The sequence below is a fragment of the Artemia sp. Qi Xiang Cuo genome, chromosome 3, assembly GCF_049724085.1.
Source record: "Artemia sp. Qi Xiang Cuo chromosome 3, ASM4972408v1, whole genome shotgun sequence".
Classification (NCBI taxonomy): Eukaryota; Metazoa; Arthropoda; class Branchiopoda; order Anostraca; family Artemiidae; genus Artemia; species Artemia sp. Qi Xiang Cuo.
Genome location: NC_142796.1, coordinates 40,432,969 through 40,456,537, shown reverse-complemented (window position 1 = coordinate 40,456,537; position 23,569 = coordinate 40,432,969). Strand labels below are relative to the sequence as shown.

General features: G+C 34.4%; 1 protein-coding gene across 1 annotated transcript; it reads left to right on the top strand.

The window, feature by feature from the left end:
• Positions 1 to 6,873: 6,873 nt before the first annotated feature.
• Positions 6,874 to 22,150, top strand: LOC148954096 (macrophage mannose receptor 1-like). Its single transcript, XM_089086133.1, has 2 exons — positions 6,874 to 7,050; positions 21,245 to 22,150. Exons 1-2 carry the CDS (start codon positions 6,874 to 6,876, stop codon positions 21,935 to 21,937), a joined length of 870 nt encoding a protein of 289 aa, XP_088942259.1. The 3' UTR covers positions 21,938 to 22,150.
• The last annotated feature ends 1,419 nt before the right edge of the window (positions 22,151 to 23,569 follow it).

Genomic DNA, 23,569 nt, shown 5'->3' with positions numbered 1-23,569 from the left:
AAAATGGCTCATTCGATTGGATATTAAAAGGGCTAGTACCCCTTTTAGTAGTCGAAAGTGATTGTAGGGCAACTAACCTCCCTTTCACGCCCATATTTTCCCCAAACGCATTTAATCAAAATTTTTAGATAGCCATTTTATTCAACATAGTTGGAAGTTTTGGAAATTATGTCTTTAAAGATGAAACCGGCCCTCCTCCCATAGCCCTCCGGGCAATGGTTGTAAATTATGCCCTGGGGCATATAAGGCTCTTATAGAAAGCTTTGGGCGCATTCGACTGGAAATTGAAATGGCTAGTGCTCTTTTTAATAGTTGAAAATGTTTCGAGGGCAACTAACCATCTGTCACGCCCATCATTTCCCCAAACAAATACAATCAAAACTCTGAAATAGCTATTTTTTCAACGTAGTTGAAAGTTCCGGAAATTATGTCTTCGGAGATGAAACCCTCCCCCCCCCCCACTGCCCTCAGGGCCAGGGTTGAAATCTATGCAATTGGGGCATATAAGGTTTTTGAAAGTTCTGGAAATGATGTGTTTGAGGATGACCAACTGCCCAGAGCTCCCAGGGCAAAGGTTGTAAGTTACGCCATGGCAGCATATAAGGTTTCTTTTGATAGCGTTGTCATAGGAACTTCAAAAAGGGCTCATTCAATTGGAAATTGAGGGGGCTAGTACACTTTTTAATAGTCGAAAGTGTTTGGAGGGTAGCTAACCCCCTCTCACGCCCACCATTTCCCCAAAAACATCCAATCAGAATTTTGTGATAGCCATTCTGTTGAACATATTTTAAAGTTCTGGAAGGTAGGTCTTTGAGCATGACAGCCCTGAGAGCTAAGGTTTTAAATTATGCCCTGGGGGCATATAATGTTTTTATAGAAAGCGTTGTCGTAAAAATTTCAAAAAAGACTCATTTGACTGGAAATTGAAAGGGCTATTGGCCTTTCTAATACTCGAAAGTACTCGGAGGGAGATTCCCCCAACACCCCAAATTTCCCCAAACTTTTCCCATCAGCATTTTGATATGGTCATTTTGTTCAACGTAGTTGAAAGGTATGGAAATTATGTCTTTGAGGATGACAATCCTCCCCCCATAGCCCTCAGGACAAGGGTCGTAAGTTATACCCTTGGGGAATAGAAGGTTCTTATAGAAAGTTTGTCGTAGAAGCTTCAAAAAGGGCTCGTTTGATTGGAAGTTGAGAAGAATAGTGCCTTTTTTACTAGTGGAAAGTGCCAAAGGGCAAATACTCCGCCCCCCATGCCAATAATTTCCCCAAACACTTCGAACCAAAATTTTGAGATAACAATTTTGTTTAGCGTATCAGAAAGGTCTAGAAATTTTTCTTTGAGGATAACAAAACCCCCAGCCCTAAGGGTAAGGGTTGTAAGTTTTGCCTTTGGGACAAATGAGGTTTTTATAGAAAGCAGGGTCATATAAACATAGGAGGGTGCTCATTGGATTGGTAATCAGACGATCTAGTGTTCTTTTTAAGATTCAGAGTGATTAGAGCGCATCTACCCCCCCCCCCCCCAAACACACACACTAACACCTCGTATTGTCTCGATATGCATCTAATAGAAATTTTGATATAGCTATTCTATTCAAAATGGTCTAAATATCATATAACAAGGCCTTTGGGGTTGAAACATCTCCATATATTAGGTGCAAGGGTTGTGGGCTATGTCCATGAGGGTATTTATGGTTTGTATGGAAGGGATGGTTGTTTAACTTTAGAAGAGGCTTAGTCTTTCTCCCTGAAAAAGACTATTCCAATATAAAATGAACAGAAATTAATTTAAAAAACTTTTTTAGGAGAATAAGCTGTTAAAAAAGGTAAAGAACGCCATTAAACCAAAATGAATAAAATATAATCAACTTATCTACCAGAAAATAAACAGAAATTAAAATAAATAAGAGTCAAACTCCAAACGAGCAGAAATTAATATGGGTAGGGTTCTAAACCCCAAGCTTTCTAAAAGCCTGAATATAATTAGTGCTTTACTGAAAAAATTCTTTTAAATGTTTTAAATTTTCTATCTTTTATAAATCAAAAATCAATTAGGATTTTAAGGAATAAATATCAGCTTATGTATATCAAACTGACAATGCAGATTTTTTTTTCATTAAATTTATTTGAATTTTTTCAGTAAAGTACAAATTATATTCTGGCCTTTAGAAAGATTGGGGTTTAGAACCCTACTTACATTAATTTCTGCTCGTTTTGAGTTTGACTGTTATTTATTTTAGTTTCTGTTTGTTTTGGGTTTCATTTGTTTATTGATACTGATTTGTGGTAGTTTATTCTTGGTAGATTGTTTGATTCAATTTTGTTTATTTTGGTTTAATGGAGTTCTTCACTTTTTTAACAGCTTATTTTGTTAAAAAAGCTTTTTTTTAATTAATGATAAAACAAAAACAATTGCTTGTGCACCAGATACTGTGCTGCAGGTAAAATTCATACGCGGATTTGATGTTTTAAATTTTATTGAACCAAACTCTTAGCTGATTATTGATAGTTTAGCTGAATCCTTTGAAAAATGGTCTCAGGAAATTCTACAATTGTTTACTGTTCGCTCGCTTCATTAACAGATTTCTTTAACCCTTGTTCTACACAATCTCTTTCATGAGAGTACTTGATTTGAACTGTACCTACTATATCATTTACAGAGTTGTTTGCGATTCAAGTTCTCTAATAACTGTCAATAAACAAATATAACCCCGTTGCTCCAAAATTTCTACTTTCAGCTTACAGTCAGGAAACAAATAAAACCTATAGATACATTCTATTTGATCTTAAGTAGAATACACCCAAGGATTTGCGTGTAGTCACAAATATCTTTGACAATGAAATTAATGTATATCTTCTGGTGAACAGTAAAAAATGTTATTATTTTCCATTATGAAACTGAAGAAACGACATAAAAATAGACATTTATTTCACTTCAAAAATATCACTTCAAAAAATATAGCACTTCAAAACCGTCACGTAGGAAAGCCATACTCAAACATGGCATTGACAAAGAATTTATTAATCTATTATATGAACTTTGCTTAAATTTAACCAAGGGCAATGTTCAATTGCCAGAAGGTGTAGGACAACAGACAAAGCAGCATCGTTCCATTTTACTTGCCTCGGTTTCCATAAAGATAGGAAAAGATTTTAAAAGAAAACATCTTCTAAGGCAGGTGGTAGCTTTTTTACACTTTTACTGCCAATAATTGAAGGACTTGTAAACATTTTTCACGAAATGGCTAAACACTACAAATTGACAGCAATAGAACTAACCCTTACACCAAGGGAACACTTTGAGGACAATCTAAGTAAATTCATTAATAATGAGAATATTGCCGATAATAAAAAAACTTTTTTACTTCAAGATGTACTTCGGCGAGTGGAAAAACAAAAACCATATCGCGAGAGACCAGTCAATTTAAGTCTCATTGATCCCGAAAAGGAAACATCTATTCCAGATTCTGCTGGAACAACAACACAATCAAAGGAGGAGGAACTGAATTCAATATTGTCAAGTATTGGAAACCTTCTGCCACACTCATATCGTGAAAAAAGTAAAAGATTCTTAACATATATAATGTTGAAGAGTGGTCGACAAAATCACCCTTTTCAAGTTGATAGCAATGGGAAACGCCTTATAATTGAAGGGAAACGTTATAATCTACTTGATTTAATTTTTAATATGGTTACAAACCATAAAGGACTAATATCATTTGACAATCATCTATACAACTTTTCAAATACATTAAACTTCCCTAAAAAAATTATTACCAATAAGTAAATGCTAAAGAAACTAAAGGAATATAGTACTACTACTTCCTGAAACAGCAACACCATTTAAAAAAGAAGAAGAAAAAGATTTTAAATCGATCTTGGAAAATACTAGCACACCTAGTAGCAGTAGAGTTGACAATGTAGGTTTGATTACACCAGTGGCTACTGCTATGGCTAGACAAAAGCGAAGACGTTTTGATATCAACTCATCGTCACCATCATCATCATCATCATCCACTGTTATGTAAAAGGTTAGCGGGCATTACACTACGTGTTTGCGTTCAAAATGGTTGAAGCTTTAAAACATTTTTATGAAAATATTGGTGAAGTGGGAAGTCTAAGCTACCCCACAGCACTTCCTAAAGTCGCCACTGATATTGGCGGTGGCACCAAAATTGCAAAACAGTATCTACAAAATAAACCAAGCTACACTCTATGTCGAAATCATGGGTTCTTGGTAATCATTATCGAATTTTAAAGCATTTATCCCACTGCATACATTGGAAACAGATCTTTTAACTCTAGATGAGATTCAAAGGCGTCAAAATAAACCCTATAAGTATGTTCTCCTTGCAATCAGTGTCTATAGTCGCTATGCATATGCTATTCCATTGCGGCCAAAGAGAGGTGTTGAAATTGCTCAAGGTACAGAAAGTATTCATAAACAAGATAGTTATAGAACAATTCAAAATGATCGTGGTAGTGAATTTGTTAGTCCACATGTAGAAAAGGTATTATTGAAAATAATGCAACGTTCCATCATAGTCAAAATCCAATAAAGGCTGCATTGGCTGAACAATTAATAGGAAATATTCGACTTTTAATTTTGAGATATTGTACATTGAAAAATACTGTTGCTTTTATTCAAGATTTAGATAAAATCATTCAAATCTATAATCAACGACCCCATTGATCTCTGTCAAACGTTAGCCCTCAGGAAGTCTATCGAGGATTGGAGGATAATACATTTAACTCTGTTCTTAAACAATATTCCAGTTCCAGTGAAAAGGTGGTAAAGATAAAATTCAATACCGGTGATACTGTTCGTATTAATAAAACAACTAATATTTTTGAAAAAGAGAATTACTTATTGTCCACTGAACTTTCTAAAGTGCCAAAACTCCTAGACACTAAACCCATAACATATCGTCTACAAAGCACCAAAGACGAAGAGATTCTCAGTGTTTTTTTATGATTCTGAATTACAAAAAGTTAAAAATAATAGTGACATCTATCCAATTGAAAAGAAATTAAAGAGTCGTACTCGCAGGGACAAGACCCAGTTGATTTTTCGGTGGCTAGGATACAACTCTCATTTTGATTCTTGGGTAGCAGTTGAAGACATTATCAGTTCCCAATGATTTATGTCTGACATTCATGTCCAATGTATCTGATCCACTATACAGTGATTTGAATAAAACAAAGATTTTTGGACAAAACTCTCTACCACCATTAAATTCGACGTTGAATATGAAGTTGCTCTTGTCGATTGTATTCTCAAAGATACATATGATATTCTGAGAAAAGATCATGAATATGATATAAAAATTAGACCACAAATTTAGGCCACTCATTAGCGATCAACATTTAATTGAAAAGATCAATTCATATGAATACCCATCTGCCATATTACCATACAAAGAGTTTGGAAGTATGACTGATTTGTGTCTTGCTATCAATAGAAAAATTTTCCTTAGTAAAAATGGAACCTTTCAATTCAACTATTCAATGGAAGCGGGCAAGATCTACATTATTTCACTCATTGCCAGTGAAAAGGTTGTTCTAAATGATAATCTAAGAGATGATCTTGGTTTTAAACACAATATAATCAATGGTAAAAGTGCTGGAAGCAATAGTGGCAGGGATCATATCAGTTTTGCTGAATATTTTCCTGCCTTCTACTCGGACAGTTTTATATTTCTTCACGCTTCCTTCTTTGAAAAAACTAGAGTCGGTAATAGCAATAATCCCCTCCTATGAGTTCTTGAACGAAAAACCCGTCAAGATCACATTCATTATTACAATATAAAGCATTTTCATTGAATCCCTGTAAACACTTCCTATTTGGAACTCTTTCAATTAACACTAAGAACTGAGTTTGGTGTTCCTTTAACAATAGCAAGAGGTTTTACCTTGATTTCATGTAATTTTTGATCCATCGTCATTCAGTAACAAGATGTCTAATGGAAAATGGCATTCGTTTGTCCTGATATTGATTGCTACGTTGCTACTGTTGGTCCAAGACAATTTGGTCATGTAATGATATATTACAAATGTCGTTCATCAATCTCGGGCTATGGGCTTGGCAGTTGGTTTGCTATGCTGTTTCTCTCTGCACAACCCTTAACTAACAAATATATTGTTTCGGATGCGGCAGATTTTGCGTCCTCTACAAAACACGATTGAGGTTCTGGCAAGGATTTTAGAAAAAGTGTTTCAGAAAATATCAGGTCCGGTGCACGAATCCTTGGCGAGCAACTGAAATCTCGACAGAATGGAATATGTTTAAAAAGATCTAGAAACAGTGCATCACTCATCATTCTCTACTCAGGTCACAAACGAAAGTCATCACTCTTGTCAAAGAAAAAGAAGAAATCAAGGAAGAGAATTGTTAGATCAAAAAAGGATTTCGTTTCCTCGATTGAACAAGGGCATATCTACCAAAAACGGATTCCCATCCGTCAGTAACTTCATCTTTAAATCTATTCAATGCAGAAAATGTTGATGTGAGTGTAAAATATGGTTAATATGGAAAATTCCAATGAAGACGAATTCATGGATATTTCTTTAACGTTTATAGATTTACATGACATAGTATAAAAATCTGACAATACAATGCCAATTCTTACCGATGGAATATCCTATGAAAATTTTATATTACATAATTTATTTCGGCAAATCAGTATCTACAAAAATGGAACGTTGGTGAGCATTAGAAACAACCTCTCAAATTAGACGAGTTCAGTGGTTCGTCCAATGCATATAAATATATTACAGATACTGATAGTACAGATGCACTTAAAATGCGACAAGTAGTGAATTACATTTAGTTGGGGAAATAAATCAAGAGATATTTAATACACCCAAATGGCTACCATGAAATATAAAGTTGATATTAAATTTACGCTTGCTCCATCTAATTTCATTTTACGAAAGGAAATTCCTGTTAATCCTGATGTAACACTCTCTGTCACCTTGGCATTACTTCGTGTACGAAAACAACAGGTTATTTGTTCTGTTGGGTTGGAGTTTCGTGATATTCAGGTACGGGAATGCCATGAAAGTAGTGATAGTTATGCCAACACTTTTATCAATGATACGGAATGATCAGACAGTAAATTGAATAATTATTTCTGTGTTGATAATAATATAGTTGAACAAGAAATTGAAGATACTTCAGAGTGTGATTTACCGTGGTTAAGCCCGAATACAATGTAAACTTTAGATAATTTTTCAGAGAGTTAAATGAGAACCCTTCCACCACTGATTTAATGGACATCGTCCCAGTTCAACCAAGTATAATTGAAGAACAAAATATATTTGCTTGGGCAGATTCTCACAGCCCTAATACACTCGAGGGTATGTTGAGTGAACTGGGAGATTTTAGTACACAGACCAGCCCTATTGTTGAACAAAGTGGGGGAGGAGGTTTAGTTGGTGATATACAAGGGGGAGGGTAATAATGATATACAAGGGGGTGGGAGTAATAATACACAATTCTCGTCGCTACCAGAATTTCAACAAACAAATTCGATATTGAATACAATAAACGTTTTTACTGCAAAATTTGTTGATCCATTTAATACACTTAGGGGGGGGGGTGGAAATTTTATAACCGACCCCATTTAAATCGTTCATGAATATAAAGAAAAAAATCGTGCACTCTTAGAAAACCAGATTCAGCTGTTGGGGAGTCGGGACAGTATCAAAGCCTCAACTGTTTTAGAAATATTTTATCCAAATGAGATTCATGGGGAGGTGTATGACCATTATGTTAACACCGATATGTTGGTAGTGTATCCTCATTTGGAAAATTACGAGACTGTATTTATGCATTGGACCACAATTTTGTCACTCATCTCGAAAATTATAATGAGAATGGGAGTGGTTCCGCAGTTTTATTTATTGAAAATTTAAGTGTAAATATATGTAAATTTAAAGAAGATTTTATTTTAAGAAGGGAATATAGGGAAAGGGGTATAGTTTTAAAATATGATCCCGATTTAGAAGGATGTCAGGGCGTTCAACGAAACTGTTTCGAAACAGGCCAAAAAATGTCTCATGTACGCTTTCCTTATATGAGCTTTAGCACCTCTACGAAATGAAGGTACAAAAAAAATTTGAACTACTGGGCCGTGCATGGGAAAGAAGGACTCCATTTTCCCCCAGTAGATTTCACTTGTTTAGCGGAAAAATTTCCGGTAATACTATGAGCGATAGATATTTTTGAACGGGCAACTCGCATTTAAATATCGGTGTTACTATGCTACAGTACGAAATGGAAATTCAAGAGGGTTTGCGTTCTAATAAAAAGGGTGTAATATTCCCAGTAAGGGGCCAGTCGATTGAATCGGTGAAACACTGAGTTTGGTTGTTGTACACACCGCCTAGTGAAACCAATTCAATTGGCCTTTTCAATCCTATTACGGATATTAGTAGAGTTCTGGGAGGGGGTAAGATGAAGGGGGAATAATGTCGCTCATTACTTTCAGTTTTAAAATCAACTTGTTTTTTTTATTTAATGAAAAATAAGGGACGAGGGCTATAGAAGCAACCCTCGAATAAAGATCTTTTTAAATGACACGAAATGCAAACCACCACTTTTTGTGGAAGATAACAGTATTTTTTTAGTCGCTGATAGCTCATTCGCAGATAAAATTTTGCATCTTTTTTAAAAACTGAATTGATTAGAAACGTACTGTTGCATTTCTTTAATATTACTTTTGCAAATGGATTGACTTTCTACTCACTAGATTCCTCCATTGGCTTTGGAAGTTACTATTTTACATTGCTATTTAAATTGCTATTTAAACAAATTACTATTTAAAATTACTATTAATTTTTGCTTATTAGATTTAGTTGTGAATTTACTTGTCCAAAACCTCAAATTCAATATTCCTTAATCAGTCAATTTCTAAGGTCTTGATGAAAAAATATACATGCAGATATTTTTCAGACCATTTTTCCTTATCAAACCGTTCCTGGTAACGAACTGTAAGGCAGGAGCGACTCGGCTCAATAGTAACCGAAACTCTAGGAAACAGAATTTTGATACCAATAGATACATCAAAAGAATTATATTTTTATGCTGATTCCAAATATATAAGTTTGATCAAGTTTAATTTTACCAATCAAAAGTTACGCGCCTAAGAAAATTTGCCTTATTTTCGCAAAAAGGAAGAAATAACCCCTAAAAGTCTTAGAACTTTAATGAAAATCACACTATCAGATTCAGCATATCAGAAAACCCTACTCTAGAGGTTTCAAGCTCCTATCTGCAAAAATGTGGAATTTTGTATTTTTTGGCAGAAGAAAGATCACGGATGTTGGGTGATCGTATTGATCCAGTAGTCCTATAATATCGTGAGAGGGCTCATTCGAACGGAAATTAAAAGTTCTAGAGCCCTTTTTAAGTCACCAAATAAATTGAAGGGCAACTTAGCCCCCTCCCACGCTCATTTTTTCCCGATGTCACCCAATCAAAATTTTTGAGACAGCCATTTTGTTCATTATAGTCAAAAATCTAATTAATATGTCTTTGAGGATGACTTAATCCCCCATAGTTCTCGGTAGAAGGGCTGCAAGTTATAAACTTTTCCCATTGTTTACATATAGTATTGGTGATTGGGAAGTATACAGGCGTTATTAGGAGGAATTTGTTCTAGTGGAAGTCGGAATCGGATTAGGGGTTACGGGGAGGATCTTTCCATGGAGGATATTTCCTTGAGGGAAGGGATATTTCTACGAAGGGGCACCGGATTTCCCGGTATTATTAAAAAACGATCAGAAATTAAATATAAAAACAAGTTTTTTTCAACTAAGAGTAAGGAGCAATATTAAAACTTAACATGAATAGAAATTATTGCGTATATGAGGGGGTTCACCCTCTAGTCAATACCTTCCTCTTTACGCTAAAGCTTTTTTTAGTACTTTCAAAAGAGCTATCTATTCTAATTAACCAGCCTTTGTGATTCAGGGGTTTGTGATTCGAACAAAATTCGAACTTTAGCGTAAAGAGTGAGGTACTGACAAGGGAGCGAACTCCCTAATATACGTAATAAAAACATACGAATATAGAAATTCGTTACGTAGGCCTAAGTTAATTCGTAAGTTACGTCATAACAAAATTTCGATAAAGTCAATTATCCCAAAAAAGGAAAATTAATATGCAAATTTCGTTTTAATTATTCATGTACGTTGAGGCAAAATCAAAGCTGCATTGATTCAAAAACGTTCAGATATTAACTCAAAAAACGAGTTATTTTAACTGAAAGTAAGGAGCGACATTAAAACTTAAGACGAACAGAAATTATCCCGCATATGAAGGGGGCTGTCCCTTCCTCAACGCCTCGCTCTTTACGCTAAAGTTTGACTGTGTCTCACAACTTTATTTTTTAAAACAATAAAAATCTTTAGCGTAAAGAGCGAGGCGTTGAGAGTAGGGATTACAGTGCCAGCGCGGAAGGGGCACCACTACTGCCATCTATAATCGAGTCTAACGGTACAAGATCACGTGTCTCTTTCTAGATCTGTTTGATGGTTATATGGTTATATTGTTTGATGGTCATACTGTTTTATGGTTATGTGGTTTGATGTTGTTTCATAGTTCTATTCTGTTTGTTGATGGTTATGTGGTTTGATGGTTATGTTGTTTGATGATTATATGGTTTGATGTTGTTTTATGGTTCTGTTTGTTGATGGTTATGCGGTTTGATGGTTATATTGTTTGATGGTTAAATGATTTGATGTTGTTTCATAGTTCTGTTCTGTTTGTCGGTCAACTTGTTTGATGGTTTGATGTTATTTCATAGTTCTGTTTGTTGATGGTTATATGGTTATATGGTTTGCGTGCGCGCACGTAAGCTAACCTAACCTATGGTTTTGGTATTTCCGTGCAAAAATGTGGAATATTGTATTTGATGTTTCAATTGTGCACTGTCATCTATATCTATTGCCCCCTCCTCAACACCTAGCTCTTTAAGCAAAAGTTCAAAATCTGTCCTAATTCTTTAACAACAACTCCTGAAACACAAGGGTCGATATAGAATCGACGCAGTGGTCCTAGAATATCAATAGTGTTCATTCGAAACATTGTATTTTTTGCAAGAAGAAGGATTATGCCTGATTATAGCTTTTTTATTAATCATCTTAAGAGTCCTTTATATTATGAGTTTAAAAAGCATTCAATTCCAATATGGTTGAAAACGAACTGTTAGATAAACTTCGACTTTCTTCCATCAAAGAGAAGTTTGGTGCGATAAATGAACCATGCGGAACAGTTCGATAACGCAGGTGGACATACCTCTTAGGGGTAGTGACTTTCGTAGGTTTTTTACACAGTAGGATCGACTAAAAGACCTAAAATACATTTTAAGATTCGATTATTTGAAGTTTTCCGAGAGATCTTTCAAACCTATCTGGATGGGGGAGGCCCTAGTCCCCCTTGCGTTCACAAATTACTAATTGAATAAATAATAGGTAATAACCGACTATAAAATGAGCAAAAATGACAGTATAAAAAGAGGAAAATCTGAAACTGAGACATTTCGGAGAAGAATCAAATATCTAAAAGATGAAATATGTGAATTTCTGTTCGAAAACTCTCTCTTCTAAACAAAATTCTTAACTAAAAATCTAAACTAAAATTCTAAACTAAAAATCAAAACTAAACTCTAAACTAAAACTAAACCAAAACAAAACTATACTAAAAATCTAAATTGAAACTCTAGATTAAAACAAAACTAAAACTCTAAACTAAAGCTAAACTAAACTAAAACTATAAACTAAAACTCTTAAATAAAACTCTAAACTAAAACTAAACTCTAACTCTAACTAAAACTTCAAATTAAAACAACGCTAAAATAAAACTAAACTATGCTAAAACTAAACTAAAGCTCTAAATTAAAAGTCTTGACTAAAACTAAACTACAGCTCATAATTAAAACTCTTAACTAAAACTAAACTAAAACTCTAAACTAAACTAAAATTAAACTAAAACTCTAAACTAAAACTCTAAACTAAAACTCTTAACTAAAACTGTTAACTAAAACTTTAAATTAAAACTCTAAACTAAATCTCTTAACAAAAACTAAACTAAAACTCCAACTATAATCAAACTATAACTCTAAACTAAAACTCTGAACTAAAACTAAACTATAACTCGTAACTAAAACTCTAAGCTAAGACTTTAAACTAATACTCTAAACTAAAACTTAGTTTTCAAATAAAAGTAAAGAACTCCATTAAACTAAAAAAGAGCAATAAAATAAAATCAAAGAAACTATAGATCGTAAAACTTCCACAAATCAATATCGATAAATAAATTGAACCCAGAACGACCAGAAAATACAATAGATAACTGAGTCAAACTCAAAACAAGCAGAAATTAACATGGGTAGTGCTCGAAAGCTCTTTGTCTTCCAAGGTAAAAATAAATTTTTAGTTTACTGAATATTAAAACAAAGTGAAAATACGGTTAGCCTCTAAAACTATAGAAGGTTTGCGTCCCAAAAAAATTTCCCAGTTTTCAAAGAAATGTAATGAAATCCATTAAACCAAAAAGAGCAATAAAATAGTGCTCGAAAGCTCTATGCCTTTCCAAGGTAAAGTATAAATTTGCAGTTAGTAAATATTAAAACAAAGTAAAAAAACGGTTAGCCTCTAAAAGTATAGAAGGTTTGTGTTCTAAGACAAAATCCCAGTTTTCAATGAAATGTACAAAACTCCATTAAACCAGAGAAGACCGATGAAATAGAATCAAATAATCTATAGGTCATAAAAATTCCACTTGTCAGCATTGATAAATAAATTGAATCCAAAATGAACTTAAAGTACAATAGATAACTGAGTCAAACTCAAAACAAGCAGAAATTAACAAGAGTAGTGCTCAAAAGCTCTAAGCCTTTCCAAGGTAAAGCATAAAATGGCAGTCTACTGAATATTAAAACAAAGTAAAAATATGTTTAGCCTCTAAAACTATAGAAGGTTTGCGTCCTAAAACAAAATCCCAGTTTTTAAAGAAATTTAAAGAACTCTATAAAACCAAAAACAGGCCAATAAAATAAAACAGAATAATCTATAGATCGTAAAACTTCATCAAATCAGCATTGATAAATAAATTGAACCCAAAATGAACAGGAAATACAATAGATTACTGATTCAAACCCTAAAACAAGCGAAAATTAACACGATTATTGCTCGAAAGCTATGTGACTTTTCAATGTAAAGCATGAATTGACAGGTTACTAAATAATGAAACAAAGTAAAAATGCGGTTAGCCTCTAAAACTATAGAAGGTTTGCGTCCTAAGATAAAATCCCAGTTTTCAAAGAAATGTAAAGTCCATTACACCAAAAAAAGAGCAATAAATTAAAACCAAATAATCTATACATCGTAAAACTTCTTCAAATCAGCACTGATAAATAAATCGAACCCAAAACAAACAGGAAATACAATAAATAACCGAGTTAAACTCAAAACAAGCAGAAATTAACAAGAGTAGTGCTCGCAAGCTCTATGCCTTTCCAAGGTAAAGCATAAATTTGCAGTTTACTGAATATTAAAACAAAGTAAAAATACGGATAGCTTCTAAAACTATAGAAGGTTTGATTCCAAAGAAAAAATCCTAGTTTTCAAAGAAATGTAAAGCACTCAATTAAACCAAAAAAAGACCAATAAAATAAAACCAAATAATCTATAGATCGTAAAACTTCATCAATTCAGCATTGATAAATAAATTGAACCCAAAACAAACAGAAAATACAATAGATGACCGAGTCAAACTCAAAACAAGCAGAAATTAACAAGAGTAGTGCTCGAAAGCTCTATGTCTTTACAAGGTAAAGCATTAATTTGCAGTTTACTGAATATTAAAACAAAGTAAAAATGCGGAGAGCCTCTGAAACTATAGAAGGTTTGCATCCTAAGACATAATCCCAGTTTTTCAAAGAAATGTAAAGTCCATTAAACCAAAAAAGAGCAATAAAACAAAACCAGATAATCTATAGATCGTAAAACTTCCACAAATCAGCATTGATATATAAATTGAACCCAAAACGAACAGAAAATACAATAGATGACGGAGTAAAACTCAAAACAAGCAGAAATTAACAAGAGTAGTGCTCGAAAGCTCTATGTCTTTCCAAGATAAAGCATGTATTTGCAGTTTACTGAACATTAAAACAAAGTAAAAAGACAGATAGCCTCTAAAACTATAGAAGGTTTGCGTCCTAAAATAAAATCCCAGTTTTTCAAAGAAATGTAAAGTCCATTAAACCAAAAAAAGAGCAATAAATTAAAATACAATAATCTATAGATCATAAAGCTTCTTCAAATCAGCATTGATAAATAAATTGAACCCAAAACGACCAGGAAATACAGTAGATAACCGAGTCAAACTCATAACAAGCAGAAATTAACAAGAGTAGTACTCGAAAGCTCTATGTCTTTCCAAGGTAAACCATAAATTTGCAGTTTACTGAATATTAAAACAAAGTAAAACTACGGTTAGCTTCTAAAACTATAGAAGGTTTGCATCCGAACAAAAAATCCTAGTTTTCAAAGAAATGTAAAGAACTCAATTAAACCAAAAAATACTAATAAAATAAAAGCAAATGATCTATAGATCGTAAAACTTCAACAAATCAGCATTGATAAATAAATTGATCCCAAAACGAACAGAAAATACAATAGATGACCGAGTTAAACTCAAAACAAGCAGAAATTAACAAGAGTAGTTCTCGAAAGCTCTATGTCTTTCCAAGGTAAATCATAAATTTGCAGTTTACTGAATATTAAAACAAAGTAAAAATACGGATAACCTCTAAAACTGTAAAAGGTTTGCGTCCTAAGATAAAATCCCAGTTTTCAAAGAAATTTAAAGTCCATTAAACCAAAACAGAGCAATAAAAAAAACAAATTCCACAAATCAACATTGATAAATAAATTGAACCCAAAACGAACAGAAAACACAATAGATGACTGAGTTAAACTCAAAACAAGCAGAAATTAACAAGAGTAGTGCTCGAAAACTCTATGCGTTTTCAAGGTAAAGCATAAATTTGCAGTTTACTGAATACTAAAACAAAGTAAAAATACGGTTAGCTTCTAAACTATAGAAGGTTTGCGTCCAAAGAAAAAATCCTACTTTTCAAAGGTATGTAAAGAACTCCATTAAACCAAAAAAGAGCAATAAAATAAAGCCATATAATCAATAGATCGTAAAACTTCCACTAGCTAATTTTGAAAAAGAAGGACATTAGAATGTACCAAATGAGCCCTTGAATCACCCCCCACCTCCCAAAAAAAATATTAATGTTTTTATAAGTCGCCTAAATTGTTTAATATTTTCACTAGCTAATTTGAAATGAGCTTTGTTTCACTCCTGAGAAAATGATATAGCTTTTTGTCATTAATAGATATCGCTAATAATACACACAATTCTGGACGTGATGCATAAATGTTTCATATGACACCCGGACTATAGAGAACAAAGAAAGATTCATCGTTTTGTGAACGTCTGTAAAGTGTTTCTAGTCATTTATTTTAGCAGAACGGTCAAAAATGTGTTTGAAAAAGGACCTTTATACTGTGTCTTAATTTTAAATTGTTGGTTCTTTTAAAAGTGATTTTATTACTGGATGTTGGCATGAATAGCTGATGCGGTAAGGTTCGTAAATACAAATGTCATAATGGGTAAACATGTTAGGTCATGGGAGGTGGGGAGTGGGGTGGGACTTTAAAAAAAAATGGTGTGACATTCTAAATGCCATATTTGAAAATGGGAGGTAAAAAGTAACAGAATTGGATGATCAAAACATTCGCTTGTCTAAATCCTGAAAGATGAGGTCAAAGTTGACGTTCTGCTAACTTTTTTCTTACACAATTTTAACTCTTAATTTGAGCCTCTATTGAAAATTTGGGGGTGTCCTGAAAAAGAGTTGGAATGGTGGAAAGAGGGTCTTGGGGGTTAGGGAGAGGTGGCCCCTGAACGTTGAGGTCCATTCTGGTTAGAGTCATTGATGGTTCATACTCATAATTCTTTCACTAATCCAAAATTGTGTACTTGGCTATTATAGCGACCACAGAGTTCCACCCCAAATCTTCCTCTAAAATGTCTCAAACTGTTTCACCCAAAAAAAATCCCTAAAATGTCGATTAATTTGTTTCACCCAAATAATCTCCCAAAAGTAATTTCTGAATGTTCCTTTGTTTCGGCATCCTTTTTTGATGTAAGAGAAACCTATGTAAATCCATTGACCTAGAAATGAAGTGTCAATGATCTTGTACCGTTCGTGTTTCCGACTCCTATGATTGGCCTAGAAAGAGACACGTGATCTTGTTCCCGTTAGACACGCTCTCATCTGACAATGGTGTAGACTTCTGTCCGTATCCATTAGGCTTAGAAACATCAAACAAGTTGACCAACAAACAGAACAATGAAGCAACATCAAATCATATAACCATATAACCATATAACCATCAACAAACAGATTTATGAAACTACATCAAACCATCAAACAAGTTGACCAAAAAACAGAACAGAACCATGAAACAACATCAAACAATATAACCATCAAACCTTATAACCATCAACAAACAGAACCAAGAAACAACATCAAATCATATAACCATCAAACAATATAACCATCAAACAGAACAGAACTATGAAACAACATCAAATCATATAACCATCAAACAATATAACCATCAAACCATATAACCATCAACAAACAGAACCATGAAACAACATCAAATCATATAACCATCAAGCCATATAACCATATAACCATCAACAAACAGAACTATGAAACAACATGAAACCATCAAACAAGTTGACCAACAAACAGAACAAAACTATGAAACAACATTAAATTATAAAACTAACAAACAATATAACCATCAAACCGTATAACCATCAACAAACAGAACCATGAAACAACATCAAACCATATAACCAACAAACAATATAAACATCAAGCCGCATAACCATCAACAGACAGATCAGAACTATGAAAAAACATCAAACCATATAGGCATAAAACAGTACGACCATCAGACCATATAACCATCAAACATTATAACCATCAAACAGGTCTAGAAAGAGACACATCATCTTGTACCGTTAGACTCGATTATAGATGGAAGCAGTGGTGCCCCTTTCACGGTGGCACTGTAATCCCTACTGTTGAGGAGGGGACAGCTCCGTCCATATACGGAATAATTTTTGTTTGTTCTAAGTTTTAATGTCGCTCCTTACTTTCAGTTTAAAAAAACTTGTTTTTTTAGTTAATAAATTAAAAAGGTCACCCTCAAACCTAAATAAAATCTCTGTTGAAAGAGTTTACTCTTCTTGTAAATACATATTTTTATCTATATTTTCCATAAGCATATCTATAATGACCAGCAAATGCCATAAATGACATCTTATAGGAAGGCAAGGCTTTTCAATCTAATAACAATTGATTCAATCTAGATGTATATGATCTATAATTTTTCTGTGGAAGTACTGATGAAAATGCAAGAAACATGAATTTCAATGGCGCCACATCATTAATGCGATTGAAATGCTATCTAGCTTTAAAAAAGATACTTATCACCTTTCATTTCGGTTGTATTTTGTTTCATTTTGGAGGGGAGGGGGACAACTCAATATAAAACTCATTCTTCAGAGTTCTTTTCAATTTTCGCTCGCGGTACTTGTCTTCTATTGATCTCACGTTCGTATTTGGCCTTAGATAGAGTTTACCACCTGATTAGCGCTGCATTCTCAAGCAACACGACTCAAGAGAGACCTCGGAATGCCGAGCGTGGGTTTTTTTCCTCAACACAATCAGAAGCAATTAAAACAACCATTGAACCTTCTCAGACGCAAATGATAAGAATAAACTTAAACCCAATATTTCATTTTGGCTCTCTGACTACCTTGAACAATATGTAATTTCTTTAATTGAGAACGATTGTCCCTAGGGCTCTGTGAATAGTTTCTACCCTGAAGCCATACTTACTAGAATTTTCAACGTTTTGTACAAAAGTGCCCCCTCAAAAATTTGATTCAATATCCCGGGGGCTACTGGATGGCGAGTAACAGAAAAAAACACAGGATGAAGGCTAGATGTCCTTAATAGCTTTTGGCTCTTAAAGTAAAGAGTAAAACTTTAAATTTTACATTCGAATGTGTTTCCTCCCACGTTCTTACGACCACCTCGTCAATGCTAAGTGACCGAAGATAAGAGTTACGGTTGGGCCTTGTCTTTGAAGATTCAATATTTTTTTCTATTTATCTTCTTTATTGGAGTCCCCTTAGCCCAAGAACTTCAGGATATAAGCTTAAATTTGATTGAGCAATAAATTTTATGGTAAATTTTGGGGAGTTTTTAATGTGTGTGTGGAGGGGTGTACCCTGGAACGTTTTTTATGCATTAAGTTCCTCTTGGCCTCTGATAAGGGCCTAAAATAAGTTGAACCGTGTCAAGGCCTCCTCCCCCCCCCCCCCCAAAGCAAAATGTTCAATTTTCTGGCCCATAGAAAGATCTCTCAAGAGTTTGAGCCAATTTTACATCCCATGTCAAACAAGCACTCCAATTGTTTCACCCCAAGGTGATCGTGTCGACCTAATGGTCGTGGAAGCTCTACAGGGGGCTCATTTGATCGGAAACCGAAAGTGTATTTTTTAAGACACTAAAGTAATTGAAGGGCAAAGCTTATAGAATTATCCAGTAAGTTTATCGCAGATCATTTCTGGTCTTCGTTCTCGGTGCGAACAAAAAGCTCCTCCCACTTATTTGTTCACTTATGGATCAGTGTGTTTGCGTCTATCAATGAGAAATGGTTACAAAGTGCATTATTCGTAATAGCGGGTTTCCACTTATTTCCAATTGTTTTGCGTCTGACTTGTCTACCCGTGAAAAGATCTAATGCCGCTTATGTTTTTACGTTCTTCGGAGCACTTGCACCTCGGTCCGGGTTTTTATAATGGGTGAGATAGGGAATGATTATACTGGATAATTATATAAACTGTATTGGAGGGCAACCAGTCCCTCTACCATGTCTATTTTAGCTTCACCCAAAACGTCCGATAACACTTTTTAGATAGCTATTTCTTTATAAATGTTTGAAAAGTCCTCTAACTATGCTTTCGAAGATTAAACTCCCCTCTTCTTCCCATGAGGTAGGGGTTGCAAGTAATAAGTACGGTCTAAGACCACACTGGCTATGCATGAAGTTCGACAAAAATGAAGAGATTATAAAAAGAATGTATATATCTAAAAAACAACCAAAAAACGAACATGATTTCCGGTGGAATAAACGAAGCTAAAGACAAAAATAGATATTTTGGCAAGGATCTCTGCCTCAGCTATAAGAAAAACTAACCTCTTTAATTGAACACTAATAATGCAGAAGAAAAATTGGTAAAAGAGCTTTAGTTTTCATTTCTTTTCGCGTTCTTGGGTATTTTAATTATTTTTTTTTCAGTATTCTTTTTTTGTTAAACGCTGTAAGTTAGGCGAGTTCACTTTTGCTTCAATATACTACAACGGCTACCAATACTAACACATTGCAGCACTAAGTCACCTAAAGCCAGCACAGAAACGCACGCCCCTCCTCTAACCTAATTTACTCAAAGCCTCCCTCTTTAAAACCTCCCAAGAAGTTCCCATTTCCCCCAAATCTTTCCTTAAGACATCCTCCCACCCCGTTCGGGAACGACCTGTTTTTTGTTTGGCCCTAGACGATTAGCAGATAAGGACAATCTTTGACAAATCTGTCTTCCTTCATCCTCGTCCATGTCCTAGCCATTTCATCTTTTCTCTCGTTATAGCCATAGAAAGTGGAATCGAACCACATTTCTCGAACATGTTACTGTTTGAGATACAGGGAGTCAGTTTGGTACCAAAATAATCAGAAGGCAGTTTTTCCAGAAAAAAATTAGCAAACTCTCCTCCGTTTTATCGGAGCCCCCGAGTTTCATAACCATAATTGACCATTTTCACTGCTCTAGTTTTCAATATTCTAATGTTGGCTCGCAGACTTATCTTCCTGTTCTTTTTTCTTATCTTTTTCTGGCGCTTTACTGGAAACCAATTTTATGACAAATATTTTCTTTTGTACTTAATATTAAAAATAAACATTAAAACTATTATAAAATTTTGAACTGGCGAGCTTTCAGCAATTAATATCATTATGCACCAAATTTTCAGTTTGGTTTATTAGCTCTTTTTAACGTTGTTCAATATGAATATAGTTTTACCAATGACAAATGCTTGGGTATTACCTCCTTTCCTAACTGTAAAAAAAAATCAAAAGCCTACTGCGTCATAGGCGTTTAACGGAAAACTGATGATATTACAAATATTTTCTTTTCCAGATCTTACAGTATTGAAAATAAAAATACAATTACAGTGAAACAAATTCTTGAACTGATGGATCTTCCAACTATTAATACTATTATACATCAAATATTCAATCTGATGTTGTTTATACTTTCCAAGACTAATCAAGGCGCATATAGTTTTCAGTAAAGCGCCAATGACGCAGTAGGTTTTAGACTTTTACAGTGAGAGAAGGAGGTCATACCCAAACTCTTGTTTGTGGTGATTTTTGTTCGTTTCAAGCTTGATTTGCACATTCAATTTAAGTTTTACCCGTTTTAAGATTTATTTATTAATTTACATTAATATACATTGTATGTTTGTTTGCATTGATTGTTTATTTAATTTCTGTTCGTTTTAAGTTTCATTTATACTTCAATAGGAAAATATTTTTTTTCATTTTAAGTTGATAGTCATATTCAATCTAAGCATTACTCATTTTAAGATCGATTTATTCATTTATATTATTACTTGTTGTATGTTTTTTCTATTATTGCTTATTTAATTTCTGTTCGTTTTGGGTTTCATTTATTCTTTAATAGTAATTTCTGATCGTTTTGAGTTTGAATTTTAAAAGGTATTTGTATCTGCTGAGCTTAAGTTTAAAATGGCCTTTACTTTTCTTGGAAAACTTATTTTTCGGAAAGTTTTTTAAAATTAATTTTTGTTCGTTTTTGATTTTAAAATCACTAACCAATCACTTTTTACTCTTAAAATGTGAATTACAACTTTCAATTCCCAATCAAATGAGCCCTCTTGGAATTTTATACGAGCATGAAAGATCTTAAGCCGAACCGGCCAGCCATGACAAAAAACCAACAAAGAGAAAAATCTCTAAAAAAAACAAACAAACGAGTTCATTTAAAAAGAACAAGTTCATTTACGTGTTTCCAGACGACTTACGACGCGGTGCCTGGATAGGACTGAAAAGAATTAATAATACATTTATATGGGTGGATGAAAGTGATTTGGACTATACCAGCTGGAATGATGATGCTCCCACAAATGGTGCCAATTCCAGTGACTGCGTTCACTATGTTGGATACGAAGACGAGGGATATACCGTGCCCTTCAAATGGCGTGACAGTCCTTGTACTGAACTACGACCAATCCTCTGTGAAATGCCACTTTCTATACCAACAACTACAGTTCCACCAACAACAACAGTACAACCTGACCCATGTCCTCAGAACTATACAGAAAGGTGTTTCCAAAATAACGCTTGCTATTGCTATTCTGTCAAATCGAGTATGTATTGGGGAGATGGTGTTTCAGTTTGTAGAAGTGAAGGTGCTGATATGGTCTCGATCCATTCTAGTGAAGAAAATAACTTTATCCGAGAAATTGTACCAAGCCGGGCTTGGATTGGCTGCTTGTATAATTCAGTTTATTGGGTAGATGGTACCTATATAAATTATCAAAACTGGTACAGTTCCTATAATAGCTACTCTTTTGGATACATTGACTCCACTAGTGGATATAGTGGATCCTGGAGGGCTAGTTCTTCTGCTAGTGACAGTTTAACTGTTGTATGCAAGGTGTCAACGTATACTGCTTCATAAATAATCCTGTCTCATTAAAATAAGAAATAGAATGCCTACGTTTACCTTAGAAAAACTCTCTAGCAGAAAAATGTTTGAAAAAAGTGCTATATTTCAAGCGTTTTAAAATAATTTTTGTGTGGTTAAGTTTGCAAGGATATACTATTTTCAGCAAAAAAATAAACGATAATAGAATAATATTACAGAATTCTGCTTTCATTCAATAAATACAAAGGAACTGAGAAAAAGTCTAAGACTTAATAGTATTATTGATAGAAAAAAGATTGCCCCACCCCTCCAAAAAACCAAAGTCACCGTTCCTACCCCTCCCCTATCCATGAAATTCTGGCCTGAGAGTTTCATCTCGATCTCATAGCCGTGAGACAAAACACGATAGATTCACCACAACTAGTACTTTGGCTATGTTCCTTTAAGAAAAAATTCCCCTCCTATTACCGAATTATTTATCTATTTGTACCCCACAAACCTTAGGGCAAGGGTTTTAAGTTATGCACTGGGGGCATATAAGGTTTTTATATAAGGCGTTCTCGTATAAACTTCAAAAAAAGCTCCTTCGATTTGAAATTCAAAGGACTAGTCCCCTTTTCAATAGTCGAAAGTGATTGAAGGCAACTAGCCCCCCCCCCACGCCCATCATTCCCCCAAACACATCCAATCAAAATTTTGAGATAGCCATTTTGTTCAGCGTAGTTGATTTCCAGATAGAAAATATGTTTTTGAGGAGAACAATCCCCCACAACCCTCAGGGCAAGGGTTTTAAGTTATTCCCTGGGGGCATATAAGGTCTTTATAGAAGGCGTTGTAGTAGAAACTTCAAAAAACGCTCATTCGATGAGAAATTCAAAGGGCTAGTGCCGTTTTTAATAGTCGAAAGTGATTGAAGGGCATCAAGCCCCCCCCCCCCAAGCCCATCATTCCCCCAAATATACCAATGAAAATTTTGAGATAGCCATTTTGTTCAGAGTAGTTGATTTCGAGATAGAAAATTTGTTTTAGAGGAGGACACTCCCCCACAACCCTTAGGGCAAGGGTTTTAACTTATGCCCTGTGGACATATAACGTTTTTTATAGAAGGCGTTGTCGTAGAAACTTCAAAAAAGGCTCATTTGATTGGAAATTCAAAGAGCTGGTGCCCTTTTTAATAGTCGAAAGTGATTGGAGGGCAACTAGCCCCTCCCCCCACGCCATTCATTCCCCCCAAACACATCCAGTCAAAATTTTGAGATAACCATTTTGATCAGCGTAGTTGATTTTCAGATAGAAAATATGTTTTCGAGGAGGAAACTCCCTCACAACCCTTAAGGCAAGGGTTTTAAGTTATACCCTGGGGGCATATAAGGTTTTTCTAGAAAGAAGTGTCGTAGAAACTTCAAAAAAGGCTCGTTCGATTGGAAATTGAAGGCGCTAGGGCCCTTGTTAATAGTAGAAAGTGATTTGAGGGCAATTAACCCCCCTCTCACGCCCACCTTTTCCCCAAACAAATCCAATCAAAATTTTGAGACAGCCAATTTATTAAACGTAGTTTTAAGTTCTGGAAATTAGGTCTTTCAGGATTATAACTCCCCACCCCAGCCCTCAGGGAAAGGGTTGTAAGTTATGCCCTGGGGTATATAAGGTTTTGTATAGACAACT